Here is a 13,885-nt window from a genome sequence, read left to right as displayed (position 1 = left end):
ACAGAACGTGTGATAAGCATGAATGCATATGGGATTCTCAAAGCAAAGTTGTTGTTTTTTCCCGTTTCTGCAGGAAGCACACAAACGGTCACACAAGCAAGGTCTCCGAGGGTGAAATCCAGAAACTTGAGTAGTTGACTCTAGGAAAGCATTAATTACATTAATTAAATACTAACTAATAAGTAGACAATGTAATCTATATTAATTTAGGTCTTGTGGATGAAAAGATCTATAAAAACATAATATAATAATAAATGATAAATTTAATTGAAGACAATAATCATAAAATATTATAAAACAATATAAAAATAAAAAACTGAAAAAAATATATATATATATATATATATATATATATATATATATGTGTGTGTGTGTGTGTGTGTGTGTGTGTGTGTGTGTGTGTGTGTGTGTGTGTGTGTGTGTGTGTGTGAAATGTCTTGAGCATCAAATCTGCTTATTAAAATGATTTTGACAATGATGACTGGTTTAATGGCTACTGAAAACTCAGATTTGCCTTGACATTAATGAATTACTTTCTGAAATATACTACAACAGAAAACGTTTTACAGTATTAAAAATAAAAGCAACCTTGTTGAGAATAAACATGAATAATGCTAATAAGAAACCCAAACTCTGATCCCTTTTAAAGCTGGCAAGCAAGACTCAGACACAAGGTTCAGTAAGCTGTTTTCACCCATCATTAGTAACTATAAACTGACTGAAGTTTTAAACAGAGACAGACCTATTAAACAGAGGCCTTTCCAGACACTTATATTGTGTTAGTACTGCCTGTATTGCAGACAGGCCCTCGGCACCAGAACAGCAGACAAGAGAGAAAGACAGAGAAATGCCATCGACCGGCATAGCTCTATCGTTCCACTGAGGTCGACTTTTGGTGCCAGGCTCAATTAAGCCTTGCTGAGGTGGAGAACTGAAACAATGGGAATTGTGGATGCACACAGAGGCCCATTCTGATAACTGAAATTCAGTGTGTGTGTGTGTGTGTGTGTGTGTGTGTGTGAGCTCGCTAAAAACAACAACAACACCAGGGCAGTACTTTCCACCAGTTTACTGAGCTAATGCTACTGGCTGGCGCAGTGCTTCCGATTTGGGAAAAGAACTGTGTCAGAAGCTTTCTCAGATTCTCTTGATCCGCAAGGTGCTTTGGGAAAAATAAAAGGCAGGAGGAGAAAAGGCAAAGAACTGATTTAGAGACAGTGACCCTTCGCTGACGGGAAAGATTGAGAGAGGACAGAGGAAAGGACTCTCAATGTGTTTTTTGTTACCACATGGCAAATGATTGGCACAAGCACAAGAACTATTGCGCATTTCGGACAATGGACTTGAGAAGGAAAAGGAAGTCAGATTATGCTTGGCTGTGAATGCCATCACATGAGAAATTGAGATCATGTGATTATAGTCGGACAAATAATTGATGCATATCAGCTGTGGACATATTAAAGTATCGTACAAGTGTCAAATATTTGAACGCCACACTAATCACTGCTTGTGATAGGTGTAAAATAACGCCTGGAACATTTTTTGAAATATCCAAGGCTTTAATGGTAAATTGCACCTAACCAGCAAAATCCTCTGAAGAGGTTGTAAATAGCACGGGTTTTGACTGAAATTCCACTAAGACGGCAAAGCCAAGACCATTTTCATTTCATGTTGTTTTTCCTGCAAATCCCCCCCTGTGTTTTTCAAACCCTCAAGCCACCTTTCCGAAATTCTTTCAGGCTCAGGAGAAAAACCTACAGCCAAGAATAAGCAGAGCGAGCGAGAGAAAGAAAAAAAATGAAAGTATATATTTTGTACACACTCAAAAGCAAACACGCTCTATGGGTAGTAGAGTGAACAGTTGGAGAATATGACTAAAACACATCTCCATTGGAGCAGGGGTCATAACAATCATCATTTCAGGAAATAATCATCACATTTAAAGGGGTTTGTTTAGTTTGGCAGCAGGGGGAAGAGCAAAAATTCTAGTGTAACCTGACGAGTATTACACCCAGCGGAAGCCTCAACCCGTTCGCTGCTTCAGAGGCCGAGCAAACACACGGGAGGTCGAGCTCCCTGCCAGGCCGAATCAAAACAATGCTTTATATGTGGTTATTTTTCAGATGGATAGACCTAGTTATGAACACACACTGCTGCTTAAAAGTTTGGGGCCAGTAAGATTTTTGTTTTGGAAATTAATAAATACTCTTATTCAGCAAGAATGCATTTAGCAAAGGCCTTTACATTGGAAAAAAGAATGCACAATAATATAAATAACACATATCAGTATTGAAATAAATTTGAATAAATGCTTTGACATTGGTTCATGTGTGTGTGTGATTTGGGTCTGATTTTTAACTCGCACTTCAACCTCCACAAACGTTAATACATTATATTAACACATACCTGTACATACAACTAATAAAAATCATACCTTTTAAAGGAGCACAAAGACAGTATCAGCAGCTCTGCATGTCCTAAGCTGCATACTGTGACTCTAAGAACCCTTGTGAGGTATAAAAAGAGAGATGAGAAGCAGATAAACAATTGTGAACAGTCTACTGCCACACAAATATAAGCTCATAAAGCCCAAACGTCTTTCAGCTGTTCAGATAAATCCACCACTAAGCAGCTCTGGGTGGGATTTCACCTGTGAAATTACATAAGGATATTGAGCATTTTTATTCTATCACTCCATCCTTTGCTTGTCTTAAGGAGCCTGTGACCTTCCTCACATTTTCAAACAGCCACTGAAGTTCAAATTCAGTTCAGATGGCTTAAAGGTGACAGAGATGTTATTCTCTGGCTTTCAGTAAAAAGGGTAAGGTTAAGAGAAATGGTTCACCTATACTCTTTGACCCCATCAAGTTGAGTGGTAAAACCATCATGAACATCTAACTAGCACTACCGGGAAACTTTACACTTTTTCATCTTCTCCCACTGTAGTTTTCTTCTCTTGCTGCTAATCGTTCGTCTCAAAACACTTACTTCCTCTCTATTTGCCAATGCTTTACAACTTTTTTCCCCTCAGCTCACTATCTGTTTCCTGCCCTCCCCACCAAAGTGCTGTAGTTCCTCACCTTTCCCATGTCTTCTTTCATCCATGCCTGCCTTTTATAGTTCACTGGAGATATACATGTTGTTAACATACATAGCACTGCTACAGTAAAAAAACAAACAAAAAAAACCTGAAAATAAAATATTAAGCAATGATAATGCATTATAATATTAAGAATTTCCATTAATATTTTATCAAAGCAGATACTTAAATTAGATACTGCTCCTTATGTGATCAAATATGGAATACATAATCAATACACCTAGAACAGATACACTGATCTGCAATTACCATATATTTTGCCTTTATATATATAATTATTAGACTGTATAAAAGGGATGCTGTCAAATATTATTTTTAATTGTTCAGGCACATTTGCTTTATTGATGCATTTTGATTACCAAAATCAGCCACTTATTTTTAACAACTATAACAGAAAAATATAATTATAGGTTTTTCTATATTGGCCAGATTTTAATATTGGTGCATTCCTAATATGTACTTAATATACACATGATATACTCTCTCAAAACACAGACAAGGAACTGCATTAATGAAATCACATCTCACAAACTGTTCATCACACAATGAAAACCACAAGTCTGTCCACAAGCTTGTGTCCAATCAGCGTAGACTGTTGTCTTATTAAGGACACAATACAGTATATACTGAATCATTTTATGGATTACTTCAGCTCCATGGATCGGATCCATGTATGCAACTCTGATAGCATATATATGAACGCAAACTATACAAGTACCCCACTGGTCCTCAGCAAAAATCCACCTTAATTAGCCATATTCACTTGACGGTGGTCCTCTAACCAGATTGTAGTAGCCGGCCAAGTCGCCCAGATCCTTTATCAATTTTCATTTCAAATCACAATAAAATTAAGTCACAATTGTGAGATAAAAGGTCAAAGTTTCATTATGAGATATAAAAATCATAATTCCGAGAAATAGAATTGAGAAATTTAGGTCAAGTCTCATAGTTCGGTTCAGTCACAATAACAAGGACATGATGCACCAATCAGAAGAAATAAAGTTGTTCTCGTCACATTGTGGTTACGTTTCTAAGCCCCAGTTAAGGAAATTAAACTGAAATATAAAATTATTTAGAAATAAAACTTATTTATTCTGTGGCAGAAACAGGCTCGTCATAAAGCTATTATTAATAAAACATTCAGAAAATTAGAAACAAAGAAGCCCAAGGAGAAACGAACAGTAATGGTCTGAACATTACTTTGTTTTAATATCTTATAAAACATTATTTAGTTGACAGTGACTGTTTATGGAGTCATTAGACTGTTGTAATTTTATGGCAACTCAGAGAAGATGGGAGGTTGTTTGTGATCTAAAATAATCACAACCGTTCCATGCAAGCCATTTAGTGTTCAGAGGTTCTGCTTCACTTCTCTGGAAACCGTAATGATTGTTGTTATCAGATCAACACAACCATTTGTCTTAGGAGTCAAGACCGCAGTGGACCTCTTCTTCCATTGTTATATCACACTAAAATCTACAAAGTTACTCTTTCATGTGAAATACTTCAGTTTTTTTTTTTTTACATTTCCTAAAGGACTTACAGATTCTGACTGTAGAAATATATAAACTTGCTCCACTCTTTTGGTGTGCTGGTCATTTAAATTAGTTGTTCAGAAGACGTTTTCCGTGTTCTTCAGGATGAGTGAAGTTTATTGACCATATCACCTGCTAGCGTTTTCAGTTCCCTTCTTTGCAACAGTTTCACCACCTTTAATCTTCAGAGAGTCTAAGAGGTTCTTTATTCTTGAACTAGCAGGTTCCAGTTTCCTCTTCCTGTGACTTTTCACCGCTGCTGCTGGGGTGACTAAAGGAAGGAGAAGTGCGGCCAACCCCCACGGCGAGTCTGAACTTCGCTTATGAATTTCTTTCTGCTGGAAAAGCCAAGCACTTTCTCGACAAAGTGCCACGAAACGTTCTACCTGTGTTGCATTAACATTCTTGCTAATGTTTAGAGTGGTTTCAAATGGATTCTGGATATACAAAGCGGTCGCTTCCGGTTTAGACTGCTCCTTGCCCTGGGGAAAGAGATATAAAGCAGGATATTTATGCCAACATACACCTAAACACACAGTATTAACATCAATTGCATCAGCATCTTCACTTAATTTGGGGTTATTTCACCCAAAAATTTTAATTGTGTCATTAATCACACACACACACACACACAAAAAAAACACCCTCATGCCACTCCAAACCCATAAGACCTCAAACAGAACTGTCACGTTCAAGGCTCTGAAAGCTAATAAGGACATTGTTAAAATAGTCCAAAAAAGACAACAAAATGAATGACTTTATTCAACAGTTTTGGTCTATAACGTGCATTCACTACAGTGAAGCACTGATATCATATGGACTATTTTCACAATGTCCTAACTACCTTCCTGGGCCTTGAAAAATATCTTAATTTGTGTTCAAAAGATTAATGAAAGTTGTACGGGTTTGGAACGACATGATGCTAAGTATTTAATGGGTGAACTATCCCTTTAATTTAAAAATGCACAAAATAAAATCATTTTTTCTAGCGGTCTCAGCTGCAATCAAAATTATTTAAGCACCAGAGACTTTAGTAATAGATCATAAATGGCTGACTTGAATATGATAACATTCATTTAGGTGGACCTGTGAATTTCTGAAAGAATGGATATATGTAACGATCTTTTTGGAGCAATGTATCATTGGCAGGCAGCAAAGCTTATGAGCAGAAGAACATTATTGGCATGGTCAAAAAGAGATAGGCCAGTCTTGTTTTAGGAGTGCATTGCTGCTACAGGAAGGGAAACGTCTTGACTGCATGAAGAATATCACGGATTCTTTGAAGTATCAGGTAATTTGGGCAAAGACAGTAATGCCTTTGATGCACAGACTGAAGATAATGATCACTGTATTTTCCAGCAGGTCAACCATCCCAAAGCATGCATCCAAATCTACTGAAGCTCAGTTTGAGAATCGGCTGTGGAATGTTCTGGAGTGACCCGTTTAGTCTTCAGATTTAAATCTCATTAAAATATTTGGTGGAATTGGAAGAAGGCAGTGGCAACATGAAAACCAAAGATTATCAGTGATCTGGAACCTTTTCCACATGAGGTATGGGCTGAGATTCCAGTGGAGAGAATGAAAGCAGAAGCTATCAAGCACTTAGAAGCAATGCTTATTTGAGATTATAAAGGTGAACTAATATTCTACTTCAATAGTTTGAGCCAATTAGATTTTTTTCTCAATTTTGTATCAACTTCATGAATCTCACAATCACTCCAATGTATGTTAATAAACTTTCTGACAGTTTACTGATGCTTTGGTTGAACTGTTTTCATAATCTTTTGTTTACAGTAACAGAAGGTCAAGGCGGTTGAATAAATTTGATTGCAACAGTGTCCACTGCAGACCCAGGCACTTTCTTTGAATTCACTATATATGCACTGCCCTCTGGTGGGCGTTTGTGGAGGGTCTGCTAAGACGTCAGCAATGTCCTCTGGGAGTTTGCGCATGGATGCACGTGTCGTCGGTGGATGACTCACCTTCCTGATATTGATCGATGCCTTGTTGAAGGGGAAATTGCCGTAAAACTCGAAGAATTCCTGCAACAGTTTCTCTGTGGAAGGAAAAAATAAAAATCAAAACTGAAAAATAAACAGCAGCGTCATTCAGTAAGCGCTCAGTAAAAATAGAACGCATAACAAAATCATTACAGAAACGAGCCATCTGCCCAAAGGTGAAAATGCAGAACCTTTCATTAAGTTTGTGTAAATTATGAAAACAATCCACGAGCTCCACTTACCTAATGTATCTGTGTTCTGCTTCAGTGTAATCTTGCTAAGGTCACTGACAATAGTGCAGTCATTACCCTCAATGACACACTTATCTGACGGTCCTGGAAAGTGCACACACACAAAACATAAATATAATTTAAGTGGCCTTCCATATAGAAATGGATTCTGTATCACTACTGTGGCATCACTGTCCTTGACCCTGACGACTGTGTGTAGACAATCAGCTCAGAAGAGAGAAACACAGTGACATATCCTGAGCCGCTATAGCTTACTAGAGTCACACTTTATATTCACACACACACACACACACACACACACATATTTATATATATACACATTTTGCATTCAAACGTCTTATTTTGCAGCACATTAGGCAGACAGGAAACGTATGTTTATTATTTCTACATGTCTGACTGTAGTGTAAAAAATTGGAAATATGGAATATGATATAGTTTTTTATAATAACTGCAATAGTATGTTCTGAATTTGGAGATCGCTATTAGCTGAATCCATGAAGAAAATCACTCCCAAGTATTTCACACTTTTCCTCACAGTTGCCATTTTGAGAAAATGCTTCAATTAATGACAAGGTTTTATAAAAAGGGAAGAATTTTGACTTGTAAAATCATATAGAAAATTTATTTAGACATGCAAAGTTTTTTTTTTATATGCTCCTTATGTTTATTCATATCTCTTATGGTTACCAAGGTTGCATTTATTTGATCAAAACTCAGTGGTGCCTATTTTAATATATATTAGACTGTAACTTACTTAAATGAAGAAAAAGTAGAATTTTCAATTTTCAAAATTTTCATTACACAAGTTTTAGTGTTATATGATTGTTCAGAAACCATTCTAATGTGTTTTGATACTCAAAAACATTCCATGTTATCACTCAACCAAAAATGGTTGTAAATGTATTTATTGTTTACTGTCGAGCATAAAATTAAAGGCAATGAATACAAGAAAAAAGGTGCACACAGATTTCTAGAGTAAAGGGCACCAGAGCTTTCCCCACTAAGCTCTATAAAGGTAACACTGGAGCTGAGAAAAAATTTTTATTTTTTATTCTTTCAATATTAATTTTCACTTTGATTTCTCAGTCAATCTCATCTGTCACAGGACAGAACATAATCTAAGAGATCCTATTGCAGTCATAATTTAGCAAATATTTAGTTAATAAGAGTGCGCAAAATATATGATGTGTGATTTGACATTACCGAGTATTTAGCAAAAACCATTCAAACCACCCTTACACTGTGCATGCACCCATCACGTGAAGTCTAGACTAGAGTGTTTTTTCACTGCATGATAGTCTAATAAAAAGGCATTTAGAACAATCATAAAATTCAACATATGGGGACAGAAAAAGAATACATTAATATCATTTAGTTAATAAAAGGTCAGTCAATTTAAACTTGGTGAAAAAGATTAAATTCTATTATTGTGAACTGACCTCCACACAGAATATGAAGATTATCATAAACTTTAGGAGTCAGCTATCTTCGGCAGTACTTCAGATACCAGCACAATAACAGACTCAACAAAATATCATCTAATTATCGCCATAAATAAAATCCACGAAAATATTGACATCATAATTTTAATCAATATTGCACACACCTAGTAGTTACGGTCCTTTGCCTTTGTATGGCAGTGTAGTACAATAAACAAGAAACCGCAGAAAAGTGTGGCTGTAAAAGGAAAATTGTATGTACCTGCCAGCTCCTTCAGTCGGTCCAGTGTGGGCAGTATGGAAGGATTCCTCTGTTGTAGAAAGAACACGACCATGATTGTTAAAGAAAAGTTAGTGATCCATGCTCCTGGAATACTGCTTGTGATGCTATGAGCCCGAGCCCAGCACCGCACACTGAACACTAGTTGCCGAACACGAGGGTCCAGCTGGCCGTAGAGAAACAGCAGTTCGGAACTCTTCATTGCCACCCTGCACACATGACAACATAAAATATAACAAAACATGTACCTGGGTTTAGGATGGGATTCGCAGATTATCAAACGAAACGATATATATTTGAAGAGTATTTGAACAGAAAAAAACGAACGAATGCAGCAGATGAGTCAGCAGATTCACTGAGGAACGGCATACACATACATACATATTGTGACGGGAGGAGCCAACGACAGAACACAGTGGGGCATGGCGTCAGGCCTCGGAGAGAGGCTTTATTAACAAAAAAATAGTACAAAATAAAGTGTCCAAGGGAAAAGTGTCCAAATAAAAGGGGAAACTGGTGCCCTCGTTGTGCTTCTGGGATTGTGGAAGGTCAGGTAGTGTTCCAGGGGCAGGGTCCAGGTAAGGGGCGGAGTCCGGCGGTCGCACGCGCTGCTCCTGTTCGGGCGCGAGGGGCGCGGCTTCTTCCGCGGCATCTCCGAGAGATTTAGGGATTAACGCTCGGCATCCTGGCCCGTGCCGATCCGGTGCAGTCGTCGCCTGGACTGTACGGGGTCCCACGACGCGCTTGTCAGCGGGCGGGACGAGCTCCTTCACGCACCCTTCCTGGACCCACGAGGACACCAGCGTGCATGCACGGGGAAGAGACCGGGTGTGCTCGAGGCGACCTGGGCATTTAACGGCGGCGGTGACAAGGCTAAATCCCTTCAGGTGTGCCTCGTCACACGCCGCCAGACCTGGGCCAATACCACGCCTCCTTCGAACACACCCACTCCGTCGGGAGCCTGGTGAAGGGGCGGCGAATAAAGGACGGGTGATGGTGACAATAAAGAGGAGGGCAGCCGACTGTATTCCCCTCCCTGCCGTCAACCCCGTCAGGCGGTCGCCGCCACGCAGGAGTGCTACCTTCCTCAACCAGGCTCCAGCAGTCGGAGTGGGCGGGCAGGGATTCCTCTCCGGCAACTCCTCTCGGAGAAACCGGGAATTAGTCGAATGCTCAACCAGCCACCGGTAAATGACAATAAGCAAGCGTCACTTACCCTTCCTGGTGGCTGGGAGCGAATGGGTACTCAGCGAGAGGGGATGACGTCATCAGATGTCGCCCAACTGTGCCGTCTAAGCTCCGCTTGCCCGCATTCTCCACCACTGTGACGGGAGGAGCCAACGACAGACACAGTGGGCGTGGCGTCAGGCCTCGGAGGCTTTTATTAACAAAAAATAGTACAAAATAAAGTGTCCAAGGGAAAAGTGTCCAAATAAAAGGGGAAACTGGTGCCTCGTTGTGCTTCTGGGATTGTGGAAGGTCAGGTAGTGTTCCAGGGGCAGGGTCCAGGTAAGGGGCGGAGTCCGGCGTCGCGACGCGCTTATTCTTCCGCGGCATCTCCGTCGCTTCTTTCAGATCCTGGTATAGAGAACGAGGGATTTAACGGCTCGGCATCCTGTATTTGAACAGAAACTGAACGAATTGTCTAGCGGCGGGAGCAGACCCACGAGGACACCAGCGTCATGCAGATTCACTGAGGCTAAATCCCCTTCAGGTGTGCTCCTCGTCACACGCCGCCAGACCTGGCCAATACCACGCCTCCTCTCGAACACACATACATATATATATATATATATATATATATATATATATATATATATATATATATAGTATGTTTATTAGCAACAGTTACGCTAACAACAATAAAAAGACATTTATGACATTAAAGTAACACCATGCTGCGGTGTCAAAGGGAACATCCCTTCTGAAGATGAGAAGGACATTACATCACTCCCTGTGTCAAGTGCATTCCAAATGACTAAATGATGACATGCCATGTTCTCACTCAAGTCTTCACTAACAAGGTGATCACTTGGATTTTAAAAATGCCTGTTAACTTTTATAAGCATGTTGTTACACCCTTAATAGCCAACTATCAGAATAAAACACAAAATAATGAAATAATGACATGATTTATAAAAAAAAAAACCTTTTGCAAATAAACTTAAATTGTAAAACCACTTTTTGTAATTATATCTAGTGCCTTTAAATGTCATATCATAGTTATACGATTAAGTCCCTTCAAAATTACCAATTAAAATAAATAAGTACATAAATATCTAAATAAGCAAATAAGAAACAACCACATATCAAAAAACCAAACCTGTTTCACTTTTAATTATGCATAAAAAAAAAAAAAAAAAAATTAAATCAGTAAAACCACAAAACAACAGTAAACATCCTCTCTTTATGCACATACAATGTACAATGTACACATCTGGGAATACCCCTCTCTAAAAATACAGCTTGTCCCACGTCGGGGGCAAGAATGCAACAAAAAATGCTGAGCAGGTCTCAGAGCATAATCAATTTGTCACATTCTAAAAGGAAGCAGAAGAGTGACCTTTGCTTTGGGGAAGTGTAAATGAGAGTGAGAAAACAAACCTTAAAGCCCACATGACAATCGGTTAACTATTACTTACCTTCTCAGCTTTCAAAGTCTTATTTCAAAATGCAGTTTAAATATAGCTATTTGAGTGACATTACCTGTTATTGGCAGTGAGATCACACTGAAAGCCAGAGGGTTGGTGAGCAAAGCGGACAAGAGGACATCGAGCTTGGAGAATGTTCTGGACTCCCACACATCCGGGGCCAAACTGGTCTAGACATTTCCCAATGACTGAGAGGATACTCTGGGTCACAGCTCGATCTGAACCTCCTCTCTTCACCTGGTACTCCAGAGACAGTCCTGGGCGCTGTTTAAAACATTACTGTACAATCAATAAACCTGAAAAATAGAACTGCTATTGTTCTAGCATTAATTGTAGAACTGTAATGCATACTTTTAACTGCGGACAGAACTTTGAAATTATTTAGCCATTTAATTTTAATATTTTAAAAATGCATGTTCAATACAATGACAGCTATTACCCTCCTACAACAGAGGAAAAAACAGCAATATAAAAGCTTTTTGTTCTATCATAATGAATAACTAATAAATCAATAACAAAACAGAAAGTGGATTTTGCCCATAAAATGGAAAGAAATGCTTGGTTACAAATGAAGAGTTTATTTGCAAAAAACTATAATAGAATTTTTTTTTTTTTAACTTTGAAAAAAAAACATTTTGTTACGTTTTAAAAAAACAACAACAGTTCATAATTAAGATTAATTGGAACGCACAATGAAAAATCATGATTTTTGAAAATGGTTAAAACAGATTTGCAAATGATCTCTTCAAACATTCTTTAAAATATCTTCATGTTCAATGTCATTCTGGTTTCCAATGAAACAAGGATGACTAAAACATATAATTGTTGTGTAAACTCCCCTATTTCGATGTAACCTACACAGTCAACGGCACTGACCTTTTTCTGGTATGTTGGATATATGCCATCAAGGTCCAGAATCATGTCAACATCACAGCCCAGTTTGCCAAAGCTGTTGACAGAGGAGCCGAAAGGCCTGATAATACATTCTGGGAAATACGCTCCAGCTATGTCTTGAAGCAGCGAACAAACAAGAAAGCGCAGACTGATGTTCTCCTCTGTGAGCTGCAAAGTCTCTGTCAAACATTGTAGTTGTTCATTAATCTGCAGAAGAAACGTGAAGAGAAGATACATATTTGAAGCTCCAACCAGCAGACGTAAAAAGGAACCGCTAAGCATATTTTCCATTAGCCACATATGCTTTTGTTAAAAAAATAAATGAACATATCACTCAGAGAGGACGTACGCTGTCCTTTTCCGATAGCAGCTGGATGATTTCATTGATGGATGGAGGGGACTGCTCTTTGAGGTCGGGCACAGAATGATTTCTTGACAGACTACCTGACCATTTTAATGACAGCAGGCGAGATTTGAAAGGCACCACAGCTTCGTGATCAACAGCTGGAACATTAGTGCTCTCCTTCAGTGAGGCAATGCTCTCCTTGTTGGAGAATTCAACTACTGCATATAATCCCTAGAGAATCAGGAACACATTAAAAGCAATCAAATCACAAGATTTCTAGATATTACCTTTGTCATGATTTCTATTTGTAATTTATAGTTCTGCAACACTTACATAGCTGTTGTAGAAAAAATGTTTGTTGACTGTCCCGTGTTTAGACAGGTAATCTAAAAACTTCTTTTTGTCGATCTTAGGTGGACAGCTGATCAAAACAGACCTGTCAGCTTCTTCTCTTCTCTTCTCTTGGATCGCTTGAAACGTTTCACTTTCATTGGCTTGCGTGAATAAAACGAAAGTGGAACAAGAGGAAAGGGGCTTGAGTTATTGGGCACGTAATGCACCTGTAATTTTCATCACGATTTTCACCATGAAATGGCAGATGAAAACAGTTTTACGGTTGTTACTATTACTTAACAGAAATTACTTGGTAAATGTCATGCCTAGAAAAAAGCGTTTACCGGCTTTCGCTGTTTTGTTCTCTGTCTGGACTTTGAGTGCTGGTGCAGTCGAGTTGAATCTTATATGCGTTTGAGGTTCCAATCCCAGACAAAATTTATTAAGACCCCCTAAAGCCCTGAATCGTAACCTACACACGCCAAAGGAGGACGCCATTGTTGCTTTGAGACGGGCGCGTGCGTACACATTTGGCTCTACGGTGGCTGTGAACGGACAGTGCTGTGTTTCGCATTCGGAAAAACCTGAAATTGCCAGGCTGGAGATCGCCAGATTTGAATATATCTTTCTGAAAATATTCGGAGATTTTTTATTTTTTTTTCACTTATTTGCTTAGTGACTTATTCTGCAGGTTTACATGTTATAAACATCGCTTCGTTGGTGAAAATTGGCCAACGGACTTCTCCTGACTTTTATAAAAACCTTATGAGATAGCACGCGTTCGTCTGCAAGAAGATGAGTTTCATCTGCTCTGTAAAACATCTGACAGGCATCTGTAAGATGTCAGTTTCACATACTTTCTAAATCATAAACATCTTAAAAACATATACGTCTATATGACATATGATAGCAAACGTCCTATAGACATATTGTAGATGAGCAAACGCTAAAAATAGGTCTTGCAAATATAAACGCAGGTGTCAAATACTCTCCGTGATGTGATTAAGGGAAGATTGTTCCCGTGACTCGTTCACCAAAAAGATTCACTGACTCGTT

At 38.8% G+C, this 13,885-nt stretch overlaps 1 protein-coding gene across 1 annotated transcript; it reads right to left on the bottom strand.

The window, feature by feature from the left end:
- Positions 1-3,409: 3,409 nt before the first annotated feature.
- LOC122332143 (mitochondrial poly(A) polymerase) lies at positions 3,410-13,743 on the bottom strand. The gene is given in 10 exon segments (XM_043229444.1): positions 3,410-5,117; positions 6,618-6,691; positions 6,878-6,970; positions 8,588-8,814; positions 11,312-11,520; positions 12,133-12,357; positions 12,500-12,727; positions 12,830-12,990; positions 13,174-13,360; positions 13,362-13,743. Coding segments are annotated over 10 exon segments (1,800 nt in total). The 5' UTR covers positions 13,404-13,743; the 3' UTR covers positions 3,410-4,763.
- Positions 13,744-13,885: the final 142 nt, after the last annotated feature.

Source organism: Puntigrus tetrazona, unplaced genomic scaffold (genome assembly GCF_018831695.1).
Source record: "Puntigrus tetrazona isolate hp1 unplaced genomic scaffold, ASM1883169v1 S000000005, whole genome shotgun sequence".
Lineage (NCBI taxonomy): Eukaryota > Metazoa > Chordata > Actinopteri > Cypriniformes > Cyprinidae > Puntigrus > Puntigrus tetrazona.
The sequence above is the reverse complement of the archived record's forward strand: the minus strand, read 5'-3'. Positions and strand labels throughout refer to the sequence as shown.